Source organism: Astyanax mexicanus, chromosome 9, assembly GCF_023375975.1.
Source record: "Astyanax mexicanus isolate ESR-SI-001 chromosome 9, AstMex3_surface, whole genome shotgun sequence".
Classification (NCBI taxonomy): Eukaryota; Metazoa; Chordata; class Actinopteri; order Characiformes; family Acestrorhamphidae; genus Astyanax; species Astyanax mexicanus.
The window spans coordinates 17372221-17391495 of NC_064416.1; the positions used below are offsets into that span (position 1 = coordinate 17372221).

Consider the following 19275-nt stretch of genomic DNA (forward strand, 5'->3'; position numbering starts at 1 on the left):
GATGTCTTTCACTTTCAACTTCATGTCACAACATGTGATTCAGCTTGTGGTTTTTGTCTGGGTCTTACGAAAAAGAAACCCAATGAAAAAATGCAGCAACTCAGCGGTAAGGCTGAGTAATGAGAGTGGGTAGTATGGAAAAAAAGGGCAAAGTGAGAAACACACTCTTCCTGTAGAGATCGTTTGAATCTCAGTAGAGAGACCATGAGAAGTGCTTGTTTTTTCAGCATTTGACCCCAGACCTAAGGTTTGCCTCCCGCACACCTTTCATGTCTCTTCACACCCATAACAAAAGACTTCCTGCGGTCCGTATCCTGTGCCGCAACTGGTCATGTGACCGAGCATTAAGTCACTATGGCTGGTATCGTTTCATATGATCTGGGAAGTCTGATTCATTTCTTTGTCAAATGCTGGTCAGGAGGTATGAAGGCCGCAACACACAGGATGCCAAGCAGTTTAGGTTGCTTTTCTCAGTCTAGGCTCTGCGGGACTGTGTAGCCTATCATCAGAGTATACCCAATGGGGATGTGAGGGCTCTGTCTCAGCAACCACACACAGGAAAGGCTGTAAACAAACCAAAGGAGACAATACAATCAGAGCTCATGATCTTTCTCATGGGTACTAATCAAGCTTGTGTCTCTGCTTGGTGTAATGACGTCTTTGCCTGTAATGACTTAAATAAAGTATATAGCACATGTAAGTGTAACGTTTAGTGTCTACCCTGCATAAACAATGAAACCTACAGTTGGGATACAGACATTTGAACTTAATGTCATCGTGGACTTAAAATTATAACAATATAAGTGTTAATAGTGACAGCTTCTTTAATATATCCTTTATATGGGCAGAATCAGTAAAAAAAAATACATCTCTAAATGTTTATAACACAGGGTCTAAGGTATGCATACAGAATACCTCATATTTGTTTACAATTATTTTAGTTAATTACATTTCATTTTAGTTCAATTAAATGTCTCTGATTCCTGCCACTAACCTAACTTTTAAGCATGTTCCAAACTTTCTAAAGCACTTAGATCAAAACTTTATAAAGAAAAATTACCTTTAATGTGTGTTTGGGATCACTGTCCTCTTGGAACACCCAAGTGGGCCCATGTCTAAACTGTCTAGCTGAAGGTCTGAGGTCATTTTTGAAGGTTTCTGAGGTAGTCCACCTTCATCCTTTTCACCTTGTACAATATCCCAGTTCCAGAGACAAAACAGGCCCAGACCATAGTGTTACCACCACAATTTTTAACAGTCATAACACTGTTATTATATCTATATATATATATCTATATATCTATATATATATATATATATATATATATATATATATATATATATATATATATATATATATATATATATATATGTTTGTTTGGCCTGATAATCTTCAATTATTCTTCTTTAATCTTTGAGGGGTTTTTTTTTTTACACTTTTCCATTTGTGTTGGTCAGTACAGTGAGTGCTGTCACTGAATTTTAAATCAAAACACTAAAAGCCCAATATTGCCATGATTATTTATGCTCACTGTCATACACCACAACTGTACATCTACAGTCAAACTACAGAAATCATTACTCACTGCATGTAATGTAAGGCCCGACTTGAGAAACAGACAAAAATATGAATAAATAAAATAAAAGTTGAGACATTCCTGGGCGAAACATAGTGCGCGAAACAAAACAGTGCTGCACTTTACAGCAGCAAATTAGTAAGAAGATAAGAATCTCATTGCCCTTTCAGTGGCTGATATGAAATGTCATTTTATGGAGCAGTGTATAGCTGGTGTGTGCACACAAACATTTACCCTCAAGATTTCAACAAGCTTGACTTATTTTCAGGCTGTCCATTCCTCCCTCACTGTCCTGACTCAGACCAGACTGAAGACAAGTATGACGTCAAGAGATGAGGGGAAAAAACTCATGAGAGAAAAACACTGCTGCCACATTCTCGGGGAGTGTCAATGACTATGTTGTTTGTAGTGTGGGATGTCTCATTCTGGCTTTCTGAGCAATCCTGTACAGTTTAGGAGGTGAAAGAATGTCGAAATCGACCGTCATTGTGTTCTCATTCAGTCGACAAAGCAATATTTAACTTTTTACTCAGTAGACATAAGGTTAGTTAAGAGATATGACGTTTTGGGTGGAAAAATAAAAGAGAAAATTGTAGGACAGGAGACCATTTTTACCAGTATACTAAAGACTTTTTCTTTAATTTATGTTTACATACTGGCTGTTCTGTTGGCTGCAGTGTCTGCTCAAGTAGCCAGATTGTAGCCTTGTCATGTGTAGATTAAGAACAAAGGAATTGTTTCTTTGTGACAAAGTAAGACATTCTGTAGGTCTGAGAAAACCATGTTTATGAAGTTTAGGGGGAGGAACAGTGAAGGCCTCTCCATTTTACCCACATATGAAAGGGGTAAACTATAAAACAGCATTCTAAATAATCAATCAAGCTATTTTTCCTCAAATTTCGTATTTAAAAAAATGTTAAAGTCTAAAATTTTCATAGCCACAGCAGTATTTGGGCCTGGACAAAGGAATCATTTTCTGTGGCACAGATTTGACTACCATCTAGCCCCAAATGATAGAATAAGGTAAACAGAAACAGACTATACGAAGAAAAATAGTAGAAACTTAACATTTGATGTAAAATCCTAATTTATTAATTAATTATTGAATTTGCCAACACAGGAAAGGAACGTACTAAAACAGCATTCTAAACAATCAAGCTACCTATTTTCCTCTATTTTGTGTTGAAAAGCTCCTCTCTATTACTTTAGTTTGAGTCTGCGTAGCCACAGCAGCGTTTTTGGGCCCGGACAAAGGAATCCTTTTCTCTGGCACAGATTAGAGGACCTTCTGTAGTCCCAAAAGGCAGAAGCAGGTAAACAGAACCAGCCTATACGATGGAAAAACTCGAATTCTGTACAATAGTTCCAACACAAAAAAAATACTAAAAAAAAGACAGCACACTAAACAAGCAAGCGCCCTCTTTCTTCTTCTCCATTTTGTGTTGAAAGAAGCCTAGCTTGGCTTTCTCTCCCTATCAGACTGATAGTCAGTCGTGTGTAGACAAGACACACACACACACACACACACCGCATCCGTTTGCCTCCCCATTGACGTCACCTCAGTGTCACGTGACCTGGCGAGGACCAATCCTGACAGCGCTATTCGGAGTGCTCGGTTCCTCCACGAAGATAGCTAGCTTAGAAAGAGAGAAGAGAAAAAAAAGAAGACAGAAAGGGGAACCATGTCTACGGGCATTTAAAGAAGAGGGGAAAAAATCCCACGGAGAAATCTGGTCGCTGGTCGTTTGGATAGTGTCGTTCTACCTTCACTGTCACCGTGTAAGATAGCTAGGTTACGTGTGGGAGCGGCCGAGCGAAATATGCTGTGGTGGTGGAGGAGAGTGACAGAATGGATATGGCAATGGCCCGAACATATTGAATAGCCTAGCTTTAGCTCTTTTGGAGGAAGGGAGCGGAGGAGCGTTCACGAGCTGTTCGGGGGGGAAAGACGTGTGACTTCGGGGGGGAAGAGCGAGGAGACACAAAATAAAAACAAAACAAAACAAAAAAACTGGACTGTTTTCGCATATTCAGCTAACTAGCTAGTTAGCTCATGGCTTTTCTCGCCGTCCCTCGTCCGCGTCTGTTTAACCCCCCTAATAGCGTTGTAAAAGCGGCTGAGGTCGAATCGCCTTAGCTTGCTAACTAGCTAACCAGCTAGCGCTCTGAAGTAGCCGGGGCTAGCTTACACAGACAAGCTAGGTTAACTAACTAACCTAGTTAGTTAACTAACGTTCGCTAGGTTAAATAGCGAACTAACGCGCTGGGGCAAAACGACCGTTGGAAATTTTTTTCAGCAAATTCAAAAAATATCAACAGCTCCAGTTTATCGCGAGCTTAAACAGGAGCGTCAACGGCACTCAACAGGACTCCCTCAGCCCCGAACCATGGATTTTAACGGCGGCAGCGAGCTTCATAACAACCAATTCTACCCCTGCGAGGAGAGCAAGCCTTTGCTGGGCGAGATGTCAGCGCCCACAGCGCCAGAGGGGAATAATAACGCAAAGCTGGGCGCAGGGCCGCCGTGCCGGAGGAGCCTCCTCCTCCCCTGTAGCAGCGGTATGAGGTATAAGCTGCTCCAGGAAGGCGACATTCAGGTGTGTGTGGTGAAGCACCCGCGGACCTTTCTCAGTAAAATCCTCACCACAAAGTTTCTGCGGAGATGGGAGCCTCACCACCTCACCCTGACAGACTGCAGCCTCGTCTCCGCCACGGTAAGATAGCGTTAGCTAGCTATCTAACGTTAAATTCATATTGGGGGAGCAGCGAAGATTTTCCTTCAGCTCAGCTGTTGCTAAAAGCAGCAAGCTAGATGGCCATGCCGAGGCTGCGTGTGTGTTAGAGGTGTTAGCTAGTTAACTAACCAAGGTAGCTAGCGTTAGCTTGGTTACACTGATTCTCGGTTAGGACGAAACGGTTAACTTAGTAAGTTAGCTAAGGCTAGCTAAGTTAGCTAGTTGACCAAGGTATAAGGTATAATTAAATCCACATTATTCAACACATTCTGCGCAGGTGTCTTGTTTCAGTGTCCCCTAGATGCTTATGGCAACCAATTCAGTTTTTATTCTTAGATAGCGTTAGCTGACATGTTGTATTTTAAAATGTAATAAAATTGATGAAGTTAATATAAGTAACTAGCTTACTCTACTTATTGACGAACCTGAAATATTAAATGCCGTAATTCATACATTTTGCTTTTTATTAATTCTTTTTGTGTTTGGAACTTGGAACAGATCTATAAAAATTTAAATCTAGAGTTAGGTATTTTATTTAAAACTGCGAAATGAGAATAATCAGGTGAAACTTTAAACACTAGCGTAGTGTTTTAGGGTTAGCTAGATTTGAGTTCACAAGTTATTTAGTTTTTTTTTATTTTTAATAGAAAATCTCACCTAGTTATACGTTCAAAAAAAATAAAAGCATTGTTAAAATAAAAATTAATAAATTGCGATATTTATTATTTAAAAATAGTATCAAATAAAGCAAATTAATGTACATACATTGCATATTTAAATAATGTAAGTTATACGTTTTTATGTTCCCTTTAGGACAAATATCAAGCATTTTATCCATTCCTTAACCACATAATTCTTAAACAGTTTAAATATTACATGATGCTGTTATTGTTGGTCATGTAATGATCCTTAGCTATTGAGGCCTACTAGGCTACACATCAGCTGTGTTGTGCTCAAGGCAGGGTTAATGTTAGAGAATAGATTCTAAACAATTTCTGCTAAATTAATAGTAGGCTACATTGAGCATCTCTATTTAACATTTTTTAATGTTCTTTTGTATTAAGCTTTTTACCGTGTGTATGTGTCTATTTAAGCATGTCACACGGTTGACATCCAGGTTAGTTTTTGCAAAGTAGTTATTTTGAGCTCCTAGAGATTACTGTTAGTAAACACAAACAACATTTTGATTTTTACAGTATTGTCAGTATTTAGATTGTGTTGACATTGTTTTCAAGAATGTAAGATCAATTCGGTCAGCTACAGTCAGAAATGGCTGCTCTGTTCAAGCAGGAGAGGCCTTGCTACAATGGTTTCTTACTGATGTCACACATGTATCCCTTGTTTTGTTTTATCTCACATCTCTATTTCGCACTGTGCCTATGTCAAATCAGTGACTCACATTTTAGTGTAAATTCATGTGAGGTACAGACTGTCTTGTTGAAACATGCCAGATAGACCCAGTACAAGCTGGATGTGTAAGGTATTGTACACTCAAGAGATCTGTGTATGGAGCTGTGACTTTCTTTATCAGAATGGAGGCTCTGAAGGTTTGGTCATACAGTGTTTGCTGTATTATTTGTTGCTGTTTAGTGCATTCCTATTGAATTATTTTTACAAGTGAAAGGTCTTAAAAGCCTTGAAACCTAGGCAGCTTATTTGTTTTAAATTTTAAGATTTATGTGAGGTTTGGTTGTGTTGTGTTTGCTGTGTTCCTATTAAGATAGTTTTTAAAGTAGGATTAATGTCAATATGTTGTGAATAAATGGTCCTGTTCATTTGTAGTTTCTGGAGTATGTATGAATAAGCTTGAACATTCCAAGTAAAAATTTCATCTTAAATCCTAAGTTCTGCTAATGTGTACTGTTGTTATTTAAGCGTAAGGCCTTTACATTTTAAAGGTTAAATCATTATAGGTCCATTTCTTTATAGAATTTTTTAAAGATTTTAATTTAGGGCTCTCCTTTTAGTCTTAATGCCACATCTCCTGTTGATCTGTAGACTAATAGATGTTTAGCAATGACCTGTGTTCAGTTGACCATAGCTAATTGAAGGGTAGTTGACTGTGGCTAATGTTCTCTTTTGGCTAAGGTTAGAAAGTTTCACTTGACATCTGAACCTGTGGTTTTAAAATGTGCTGTTGTGTGCTACAGGGTAGAAGAATGTTTTGTTGTTTTTATAATTGAATCAGAATATAATATTTTTTATTTAATTTGAGTGTAATTCAGTAGTGTGATTTATTTAGTGTTCTGTGTCCTGTATTAAAGTGTTTTATTTAGACTGCAGGGAGTTTTTTTTCTGATGCTTTTAGCACCTGTGACCTCAGTTGACTGGCATAAGTAATGGTTTCATTTTAAAATATGCCATGTTTAAATAATAAAAAAAAAGGCTCACTTTTCCACTGACTCCTATAGCTACTGTAGCAGAACACAAATGATTTGCCTAGTTGCTTTTAGTTGATTCTCAGTAAATGATGGCTGTTCTGTGTAAAATGTGATCTCACTGAAAGATATTAAAGATGTGACTCACCCCTTTCCTTAAGCACTGAGAACCTACATCACATTTGCGTAATGCCAACCCATTATAAATACTTCCTGTCAGTCTTTCAAAAAAAAAAAAATACAAAGCCTTCCCTCCAAACGTGCTTGCCTAAAGCCACATTTGTTTTCTTTTGGATAGAAGGAACGTGTCTACACAGCCTGTCTGTCCTTAAGGTTGGAAAACTGCAGGTCTCTAGAATAGTGATGGACAGTAATGTACATATCCACGTATTAGCCAAAACTTTAAAACCACTTGTAACTTACAGAAAAAAACTTCACACACCTGTATAACTTTAGAAACAAATGTAACATTTATTTTCCTTATATTGTATCTGTCAACCAACTGAATGCAAAAAATCAAATGAAAGGTGTCTGTTTTTTTTTGTTTTTGTTTGTTTGTTTGTTTGTTTTTTTAAGCTGACTTTTATTGTATGCTGGAAGAGGACCAGGCAATGTTGGCTGCACTACTACAACTGGCCAAAATTGGCCAAGCTGCTTTAAAATCCATAGATTTAAGCTAGGTTATTTATGTTTATTAGTATGAATTGAATTATCTATTTTTTATTTAACCTTTTAATTAAAAAGGGTTAAAAGCTGTAAACAGTGTAAGTGAAATAAATTGCTCCACATGGCTTTGCACTCTAGATATCACTTAGTGATATGTTTAGTTTACTGTCCTAGCCATGCACCGCTCCTACAGCAAAAAGTTCATTATTATGTAGTTAGTAATGTTGGCAGAGGTAATTTAATTTTAGGATATGTTTGTTTATCAAAAGCCTGACTTCTCTTTCTCTTTTTAAGACTTAAGTTACATGTGATCTAAAACTTTCTGTGGTCTCATTATGGCTTTAATTTAATGTACCTTTTAAAATGCTGCATGGCATGTTGTGGCATCCAGTGTTTTTTTTTCTGTTGTATTTTTTTTTTAAGTTGACTGGTCTTACATAGACTGTTTACAGCTTTAAACCCTTTTTAATTAAAAGGTTAAAGAAAACAATAGATAATTCAATTCATACTAATAAAAATTAATAACCTAGCTGAAATTTATGGATTTTAAAGCGTTTTGGCCAGTTGTAGTAGCGCGGCCAACATTGCCTGGTCCTCTTCCAGCATACAACAAATACTTCAGGAAGTATCTGTTTCAAATATCGGCCAAATTGGCTGATACCAATGAATCTAGGAAAAGCAATTATTGGTGAATAACAATATAATTCCACTATCACCGAACATCCCTTATAGATAAAAATTATTTATCTTGAGTCAACTTGTGATTGCTAGATGACTGTCAGAACATCTAAAATGGGAACTGTGAAATAGAAACATTGGTGCCAAAGGTTCACTGATGCTTATAGAGAGCAAAGGCTAGCTGGTCTTGTCAGATTCTGCAAAAGAGCTGCTAGTTGATTGCTGGCTATGTCTTTGTTTCTTGACTGGTCAAAGCTGTTTTGGATGCATAAGGTGAACCTACAGAAAATAGTGTTTTTAATGTTATGGCTGGTTAGCTATCAAATCATATGGATGTTTTAGCTATAAAATAATTATTGATCTCTATACTTAGAAACTGATTCCGGTGGGTACCTTATAAAGTGCTATGAATGACTATCAAAATATATTTCTGCTTAAAGTTTTTTATTTGTATCTGTTTTATCTGTTTATTTTTTATAAAAAACCCAAAATGGTGTTCTTCTTGTATTTTTTTCAGTAGAGTACACACAGTAAACTTCTTTGTAACATGGGTAAAGCATGCATTGACATTAAATCCAGTTCTTAATGAGACTAAGTAAGTATTCCACCAATGATAATGTGAACTAACACATTATCCAGCACTAGATGAAACATCAGTTCAAATAAATGGCTGCTCATGCACAAACATTCGGTATCTCCATTTTTGATGCATTTATCCTTTTTACATTATTGAAATCATTATGTGAAACTCTGCTCACATAAATTAAGTGAGATAAATTGCTCCACATGGCTTTGCACTCTTGATATCACTTAGTTATATGCTCAGTTTACTGTCCTAGCCATGTACAGCTCCTACAGCAAAAAGTTCATTATGTAGTTAGTAATGTTGGCAGAGGTAATTTAATTTTAGGATATGTTTGTTTATCAAAAGCCTGACTTCTCTTTCTCTTTTTAAGACTTAAGTTACATGTGATCTAAAACTTTCTGTGGTCTCATTATGGCTTTAATTTAATGTACCTTTTTAAAATGCTGCATGGCATGTTGTGGGATCAAGTGTTTGACAAGCTTTGGGATACATTGCATCTTTTCAACTGTAAAACCTACTTAACTTAATATGTAATGCCTATCCTTCTTTTTAACTCTCCTTATTTTAAAAAAAAGCCAAAGCAGTGGCAGAAACGAATAGCCGATGCTTCTTTTCATGTCAGTGATTAAATAAATCAGCAAATGTATGAACTAAATAATAGTGACAACGATTAAAGACTAGAGAACGTTAAGTGTTACGTTTTCCTTTGTGCAGTTTTTTTGGTGTAACATCACCAAATTTGGTAGCTGACACGCAATGCTCCAAAAGTGAAAATGTGCCTCAAATCTATTTTACACCCCCTAGAATCAGCAAATAAATCCTCTCCAGTGCAAACTGCAATATAAACTAAAATATATTACTCAGTACTTATTGTAGCTTGGTCATTTTACATGCAGTTGACTAGCAAAAAAAGAAATGGTCAAATTGTTGCAAAAGGGGAAATGACTACTGGAGTGATACCATAGGTACTATACATACCAACCTACCATTTTATTAGTTTGTAACTCATCATTTTTTTTTATTTCTGTTTGTGTATTTTTGACTGTAATGTCCTTGAACACTATATTTTCACTATATATTCTCCTTAAGGCTGAATTTAGCTATAGTGTGTCTGGACGTGAGTGATCAGGTTAGGGATTAAATAAAGGATAGTGAAAAGAACACTCAGCTGATCATATGGCATGCAGACTATAAAATCCGCTTTCTCATGGTTCATTATATGAGACCAGTTGGATATTCCTTCTCTGTAAGACTGTACAGCACTCTTCTGTCAACTGCTTTCTCTGCTACTAATTGATTTGATTCTAGGTGTGCACATGCAGTTGTTTTTGTAATGGCTTCCAAGTGTCTTGCTTTTCATATAAATGTTTGTTTGATTGCTTCGGTAGTCCAATCTGACATTAACAGTCAGATTTTTATACACCAGTCAGCCATAATATTTAAAACCACCTTATAAAATTGTGCAGGTCTCCCCCTTGCAGCCTGAACTGCTCTGACCCATGGAAGTATAGAGCCCACACAAAATAGTGCATAAAAATAGAGTGTATCCCAATTGCATTCTAGTTACTAATACCAACTAGTTTTTGAGTATATAATACAGAATGAAGTTGAGTCTACTTATATATCCAAGATACATACACAGAACCAGTTTTTTTTGTGTGTAGTTTTGATGGACACTATTATCCCACAATTCAATCAGAACAGAAAGGGAGGAACTACTCATGTTTGGAAAATGTTAGCAAAAATGGCAGACACAGGTAGTTTTGTGACAATGGCAGCTTTAATACATCCTGTTAGTGTACTAACGAGCCAAACTTGCAATTTTAAGATTTGTACATACCTTTTATTATTATTGTGCAGTACATTAGAAGTATATGACTTCTAATGTTGTCATATGCTCCCCTTATTCAGGAATCTGTGGTGCCTAGGACTATTGCTGGTTCACCATTTGTCGTTCTTTGGAGTACCTTTGGTTGATACTAAACTCTGTTATTATGCCAGGAAAGTCTGATGTTTTTGAGCTATTCAGACACAGCTGTAACAAGTTGGTCTCAGATCATTACCCATGTCATTTTTCCTGCTTACAGCACATTGGCTTTAAAAATCTTACTCTTCATTTGCTGCATTATTTCTAGTAGTGATCGACCCATATGGTTTTTTTGATTAACTGATAAAATAATATCACTATATTTAATGGTATTTTTGAAATAATGATACTCTTGGTGAAATTATTTCTAGAATAGATTACTTCAACGAAATGAAAATGACAATTTATTATTGCGTACGGCATGATATGGCACACCCCACAAGAATTTGATCACAGTGATGAGAGTGGATATTTTGCCCCTCCAGTATTTAAGACAACCAAGCTGGTAAGTAGCTTGGTATGGGTAGAGTGACAAAATATGCAAAAACAAAAAGTGTGTTCACATAAACGTTTTGGCAAGTTGTTAATGTTAAAGCTAAATTTTGTTTATATAAATCAATGCTGGGTTTAACAACTAAATATTCCAACCTGGCATATGCACAGATGGAGAGAGGCAGTGATGCACTTTCTCTCTCGCGCATGCGGGAAGGGGTGGAAGCAGAGACGCGCACACACAGAAAAAGACTAAAAAAGAGAGGAGGTAATGCAGAATCTAAAACCCAATAAAGTTTGTTTCCTATTAATCATAATAATAATTAATCAAGTTACGCTAGCTTTTGGACTCCCGGCAACGTAAGCTTACGAGTTAGCCTTAGCCAGCTCATGCGAGGGGAAATACTAAATAACGCTGGATATGTTAGTGAACTAACAGCCAGCTGATCAATGTAATTCACTACACTTCAGTGGTACAAAATTGTGAACAAAAATGACTACATCACAGAAGATTTGCATCATTCTCTTGCTCTTTATAAGAAATACAGGTCTGTAAGCAACTAATTTCAGTTGGAACTGGGACTAACTGTGCAGCATTGTTAGTCATTTCCATAAAATCATAGTAGAAAAAGTAAAATCTTTTTTAAAAGTCGTGCCAAAAGGTCTTTGTTGTAAACTGTGTGGTGAAGTACATACCGTATTTTGCTTTGCCAGTTCTGTTAAGGTAGGATTGTATTATTATTATTATTATTATTATTATTATTATTTTGTGCCACAAAATGAAAGTCAAATTGTGTCTGTGCTCTAGTGTTTCTAAGCATGGCAATCAATATTAATTGTGTTACCTGTGTAAGCTTTTCATCTGCCACCTCAATGATTTTACTGAACAGAACACATGTAGACTGTATAATTTATGAAAATTATACAAAATAACAGACAACAAACAAGTTTAAAATATCCTAAATAAATAAACAAGATATTCTTTACGCAAAAAAAAAAAGCAATGACATACTGACTCGATGGCTAGTTTTTGTCAGGAAAAAAGCGTATGTCTATAATGTACGAAAAGTTGTAACAGGCCTACATACAATGCATCAATTTAAATACATTCATTATTTTATAGAAATTTTAGTTAGATTACTAGATTTCTCATGATTTTCATAAATCAGTTTTTTAAATTTATATTTGAGTTGAAGCAGCTAGTAATGTGCACTAACATTATACTTAATTTTTTTTCAGATTATCAAACAAACTCTACTATTAGACAAGTATAATCTGAGTAAATATAAAAAGCACTTTTTAAATGATGATTTCATATATTAAGGGAAAAAACACTATCCACAAAAAAAAAAGTCATTGATCATCTATGCCTATGGAAAAGGTTACAAAGTCATTTCTAGGTATTGAGACTCCAGTTGACCACAGAGAGCTATTATTTACATATGGAGAAGAACATACAAACAAGTCCACCCCTGAATGGCTTAAAAAAACAAAATTAAGGTTTTGGATCAGGCCTAGTCAATGTCTGATTGAGATACTGTGGCAGGATTTTAAACAGGCTCGTAAAACCCTCCAATGTGGATAAATTAAAACAATTCTGTTAAGAAGTGGGGAGCAAAATTTCTCCACAGAGATAAGAAAGACTCGTTATCGGTAAAGCTTCATTCAGGTTTAGCGGGCAAATACTTTTTCACAGAGGGCTAGATTGGTTTGTATAGTTTTTTTTCCTAAAAAATTTTTTTTGATAATTTAAAAAGTAAATTGACTTAGATTATATTTGTCTGATATTATGATGATAATTTGATCATCAGAAAAATGTCAGTATGACAAAAAAAAGCAAAAACAAAAAGTATTTGACCCTCTACAGATTTCTTTTCACGTCACTGCATATGCATATGTGAACATATGCCACACACAAAAGTAGGGGGGAAACACTGAAAATAAAGTAGAAGAAATTAATTGACTTAAATTATATAGCATTGTGTAGCTGTTTTAAGTTTTAATGAGAGGGCTGCCATCGTTCGTAATTTACTGTGCAAGCAGCTGAACTTGAGTCTGCACAGCTATGGATGGGTCATTGGGTCAAGCTAAGAAAATGCATGAATAGCTGTAATTATATTACTGACGTTAATATGTAATTGCTGGCTTTAAGTAGTTTAATAGTTTGGCAGCTAAATTATTTTATTTCAAAAGATTTTGATAAAACCTATGCCAGCAAAAGTCTGAAAGAAGTCTTCAATCAATTAGCTAGCTAGTCCAACTTAGGATCATTTTCTTGGAATATGTACAATATGTTTTTTTCAATGGAGAATTTCTATTCAGAATGCAATGTAGTGCAAGACTAGGCTTAACTAGGGCTGGAAAACTGCCTCTTAATGTGTTTGTCTAATTTCTGTAGCATCAGAAAATAGTTGAGAACAGTAGCAGTATTTAATTGATACATACAGCAATCAGCCATGACATTAACACCACTGATGAGTGAAGTGAAAAACATTGATAATAGTCATTTACATTGGCTCTTGTCAAGGAGGGGACAACTGGGTCAAAACTGCTCCAAAACATCAGGCAGGTCTTGGGTCTGTTTTTTGTTTGTTTGTTTTCAGTGGTCACCTGGTAAACTGACTAGTGCCCTGGGCTCAAAGGTTCAGTATTGTGATCCATGTAGGCAGCACCTCACAACTTACAGGACTTAAGATGCCAGATAGCAAAAAATCTCTTGTTAAGTCAATGCCTCAAGTGGCACAAATGGGACCTCTTCAGTAGTAGGCAGGTGGTGCTATGTTGTGGCTAATTGGTGTGTGCATGTATATAGGTCTTGGTGGGACAGAGGTTCCGCTTTCTCCACAGTTGTCACCTTTCAATCATGTTTGTACAGCTCTTACAACAATCTTACATCAGTGGTCATCAAGGAGAATGGTAGCTTTTAGCCTTGCTGTTGCTTTTGTTGTTGTTACTCATGAATTAATTCAACAGGTCTTTCCATAAGGACTGTTCAGCATAATCTTTTGGAATATATCACTTCAAAATCTGTTTGAAAGATGTTTTAAGTTTTAATGAGAGGGCTGCCATCACTCTGTCAGCGTAATTTACTGTGCAAGCTGCTGGACTTGAGTCTGCACAGCTATGGATGGGTCATTGGGTCAAGCTAAGAAAATGCATGAATAGCTGTAATTATATTAGTGACGTTAATATGTAATTACTGGCTATAAGTAGTTTAATAGTTTGGCAGCTAGGTCATTTTATTGCAAAAGATTTTGATAAAGCCTATGGAAGCAGAAGTCTGTTAGAAGTCTTCAATCAATTGGCTAGCTAGTCCCATTCTTCATTCAGAATGCAATGTAGTGCAAAACTAGGCTTAACTAGGACTGGGAAACTGCCTTTTAATGTGTTTGCTTAGTTATGTTTATCATTTGGATAATGCAGTCTTTACTTAAGCAACCATCATTTTAAACTAAAGAGAATCATGCTGACATGCTGCAAATCATGTTGACTTACAGTGAATCTTTATCTATTCTCTGATCATATGTCCTGATGTAAATAACACTGATTTCGCAATGTCAGCTTTGGTCAGAATGGGTTTCTCTCCCTGATGTGTTTTGTTTTTTTCAAAGCTGTGAATGGTTTGTTTTATGATAGGGGTGGGTTATACGGCCCTAAAATAATATCACCATATTTCAGGATATTTTTACAGTAATGATATTTCTGGGTACCACAATATTAAAGAGCAGAATATTTAGTGCATGCATTTAAGCTGTATGTTTAATATAAACATTTATGTTAAACATGTACAATTATAGCATTAGTAATTTCTTTGTCTTTTGAAACTTAATGACTGTTATTGTGTACGATATATTATGGCACCTCCCGATTTACGATGATTGTTTTGTTCCATTTATTTGTTTCAGTGGCTTATTCTGGGCTAGTCCTTAACCAGAACAATATTGGTAGTAATAGTCCATAGCATTGTATACTGGGTGAACAGTCAGTTCTTGAAGTTAAAAACTGTGCTAGGCGACTTGGTCTGAACATCTCCAAAACATCAGGCAGATGTTGTGGGTCTGTTTCAGGTGTGCAGTGGTCAAATACTTGCAAGAAGTGTAGGCGAGGAGCAAAATATAATGCTTGCTTTATGAAATTCATGTCTTGACTGGTCTTTTTTATGGCATGAAGAGAGGTCCACACAATATTATCAAGGTGGTTTTAATTACTTTATCATTGTACTGATACAGGGATGTACAGATCACTTTTATGCTAGATCTTCATTCCATGGGGCATTAGTGAGATTCTGGGGCATTTCTTGTATTTATTGTTCTGTCTATTGTATGTGTGATTTAAGGTGGTAAAGGGGGGGTGTCATAGATTGTAAAAATTCGATTGTATGTTTATACTGAGTAACAGAAAATGTAACTTTATATGGAATTAACAGTGAGATCTGAAAACAACACTTCTATCTTGCAGTCTGCATTTAAACAATACTTCGATTTATCATAATTTTCTTACACCTATTGGAGAGGTATAGTATGTAGAGGAAGATTAGGTTGTTGTGATGGCCATCGTCATGTCATGTAAACAAATAAGTCTATTGTTAAATGGTTGATATCTTGGTATGCAAAGTGTTTTAGCAGGTAGAAGCAATGACACAATGTAGCGATTGTCATAAAGATATCAGCTATCTATAGAAATACATTTAAACCAGGTGACACAAAACATGCAATCACAGAATCCAGCTTAACCAAGACTTTAATACAGTAATGGCTCATCTGCCTGTTGTTTCTCTGTTGCTTTATGTGAGTAAAGATGTTTTATTGCTCTCTGAGCTTTGCCAGACAGCATCAGGTTTTATTGAGCCTGCTCACTCTCACCAGGGCTGTGTTGATTTAGATTCCTCTTCGTTACAGATTGCACTTTGCCTTGTTGGGTTCTGCAGTTTGCTTTAGGTGTGAATGAGAGTTAAGAGGAAGAAGCCAAGCTCTGTGCTGCCTTTTTTTCTTTTCCTTTAAAATGACGTGTACTCTACATTAGGGCCGATATTTTCAAGAATTTTTAAAAGTATGCTACAGCAACAAAATAAATGTTCAAGTTTTTTATAGTATTGCTGCAACTAAGGATTATTTTATTAGTCGACTGATCTGTTGTTTATTTGTTAAAATTAATAAATTAGTCAACAATTATTCTGCCATTCTCTCCATCTCTACATACATTGTTGGAAAAAATCTATCAAAATCTATCAAAAAAGTGCAAAATATTTAGTGCACGCATATAATCTTCAAAAATACAATTATACAAAAAAATAAAACAGTACCTTAAAGCATTACTGTAAATAATGAACTGCTTTCAAGACGGAATATACTGTTGTCACATTATGGATTTTTTTCCCCCAATTATGTTATTACTTAGTCACGTTACTTTTTGTATGAAACAATGAGGCAGCATTGCTTATAAAAAATGACATTTCACTTAGCTACCCAGGCAGTCTGCGTTACATGCTTTGCATTTAGTTTGCATTTGCATAAACATTTGAGTGCATGTCAAACTATGTTTTGGGAGTCATGATCTGCAGTGTCAGAGGACTATGGTTATGGTCCACCTGATTTTCATAGCATTTTGAATGACGTTAATGTTGAGATGGTGTGACTGTTTTTCTCTCTGACCATTATATTTGTTCAGTAATGCATTCACTTTTCTTACATATCTTCTCCAGATATGTAATTCTGATTATTCTGTTAAAAACCCAAAAGTGATATTTGTATGAGATTTGTGAAATCGCTCATTTCCAGAAGCAGCACCTGAATATACTGATGTTTTCCTCCACAGCTTTTTCCATCTGGATTTCCCTGGTAACAACAAAAAAAAACATATGTCTCTATTTCATGTCTTTGTTTCCATGGCAACATTGCAATGTGGCGATGAGAGCTGTTCAGCTCCTCTTTAAGGAAGAATTGCAGCATGAAAAAGAGGATGAATGTGATGAAGCTGAGGCTAGGCGGACAAGGGGAGCCAGGCAGGGCAGGAGGAAAGCACAGGGAGAGCAAGAGACGGCCACAGAACGACACAGTGACAGGCTGATAGAAGCAAGAGCTAAACCAGAGTTTCACCAGCAAGCTGCTGTTCAGGACACTGTCGCTATGACAACCCTTGCTGGAGGTTCGAGGCTGAGCCTTGCTGTACACTGGCTCCTGTGGTCATGTAATGACTTTCTGTTTCTCCTTTCTTCAATGATGTATTTGCCTCCTCTATAGAGGTGGGTTTTTTTTTAAGCTTGGTCATAGTTCACTTCTCACACGCAGCATGTGTTGGGGATGAAATGTAGATATTTTCTTGCAGCAATACTCCAAAATATAGTAGAAAGCCTGATGAATACAATGGAGACCTTTACTCAAGCAAAAGCAGGATAAACATTAATACCCTTGGAAATAAATCGTGTACTGGTAGGGGAAAGGCCAATTACCCCACCCACTCTTAGCACCCAGTTACTAGTAATGCCCTCAAAACTAGGAGGATCAAGACTAGAACATGCCTCCTTTCAAACTGCCACTAATGCAGCATCACTAGGTAGCTATAGTGCTTGGAGAAAAAAGCAGCCCACCAGCTCTAAAACAGCAGCCAACAGGCGTCTGTGCTCACCAGCAACACATTAGGAGGATGGGGAGAATGAGGCTTATTGTGCTCTCATTGTCTCTGGCTGCTGATGGCAGGATTTGAACCGGCGTTACTCTTATCATAGTGACAGTGTCTTAGAATGGGACCTTTTTAAACAATTTGTATTGTAGGGGTGGGCGATATGACCTAATAGTTTTTCTAATAGTATTTAACAGAATCAGTGGGGCAGTCTGTAGGAAAAAGAATTTGGAGACCTCTCTGATGCGAATGTGTTATTGCTCAGAGACTTTTAATGCAGGTTAATGTAAATTAATTAGTTGTGTGTATTAAGTAGTTTTTGAGTATGTTTTTGTTTGTTTTGTTTAAATGCTTTCACAATGTAGACGACAACATGAATGAGTACATTAGATATTGTAGGAATAATGGACACTGATACCATTAATTAATATTAATATTTTGTCCACTCCCAACTCATGTATACTACTGCTTTTATTTAAAAGAGTTGTAGAATGCTGCTTGTAAACTCTTGTCTGTTTTGTTAAGTTACAAAATAAATAATCTAACATTTAAAAAAAGAAACAGTGTAATAAAAAATGTACCACAATAGTACATGAATATATCCTGCATATATAAACAATTATTTAGAAAATACTTTTAAACCTAACAGTGAACTAAATACAAAAGACTGCTTTCAATGCAGAATAGGGCTATTATGATTTTTCTTTATTATTGTGATGTGGAGGTGCACTTTTGTGGGGTATTTTTTTTTTTTTTCACAGGGTAAACTGTGAAACAGCCGGTTGCTCTATCATCTAAATAAAAGAATAGCCCATTCTATTCTGTTCTACAGAGGGAGGGAGATAGAGGGAGGAACTGCATGTTTGTTTGAAAGAGAGAGAGCGAGAGAGACAGAGAGAGAATGAGTCAAAGAAAGGAACAGCTTGTTTGCTATGCTGAACTGGGTGGTTGACAAATACAGGAACTGTGGTTTGGTTTGAGTCTAGAGGGAGTGCAGCACAAATCAAGTAATAGCCTTGTTTGTTCAACTTCGGAGGGAGGCCCGTTCTAATAACGGAAGAGCCGGTAGCAGAGCTATGGAGGTGGGAGGGTGGGTAATAAAGGAACAGCTCCAATGTTCTATTGTAGAGAGATGGAGACGGGGAACAGCCTGTTGACATTTGAAGCCATGTGACCACAAGCACTAGAGTCAAGACTTGGTGAAGCTAAAAAATGAGATGCAAGAGAGACTGTGTGATGCATAACAAAAATGTAAAGCTTTTACAGTCATTTCGAGATCATTGAGCAGCTAAGGTAAACCACAAATAAGCACAAAAGAGTCTTAATAGTGGGCACAGTGAGTCATTGCACTATTAAAATATACTTCGTGAGAACATCCTTACCTTTCGGTTTCTTCAAATGTCATTTGGTTCAAAAAAATTCTGATGTATGAAAAGATGTGCCTGAATATTGTCTACTGATTATGAAATCTAAATTTCCCCTTTGTGTCTCCCTAGCCTACAGGCTACATGGAGACTGCTCTGTCCTACAGCTCTATAGAAGACCTGCAGCTGTTGTCCTGGGACAATGCCCCCAAATACTGCGTGCAGCTCAGCGTCCCTGGAGGAACCGTCCTTCTTCAGGTAACGTATGCACCAGCTGCAAAAGAGCATGAATATATTTTTCCATTATAATTAAT

The 19275-nt window shown here is 36.5% G+C and overlaps 1 protein-coding gene across 1 annotated transcript in view; it reads left to right on the forward strand.

The window, feature by feature from the left end:
* The first annotated feature begins 3193 nt into the window (after positions 1-3193).
* LOC103036769 (c-Maf inducing protein) overlaps positions 3194-19275 on the forward strand; it is a 35358-nt gene continuing 19276 nt past the window's right edge. Inside the window, exons 1-2 of the mRNA XM_049483262.1 lie at positions 3194-4291; positions 19094-19219. Of these exons, the coding sequence (XP_049339219.1) occupies positions 3965-4291; positions 19094-19219 (453 nt within the window). The 5' untranslated portion in view covers positions 3194-3964. The remainder of the gene's footprint in view (positions 4292-19093; positions 19220-19275) is intronic.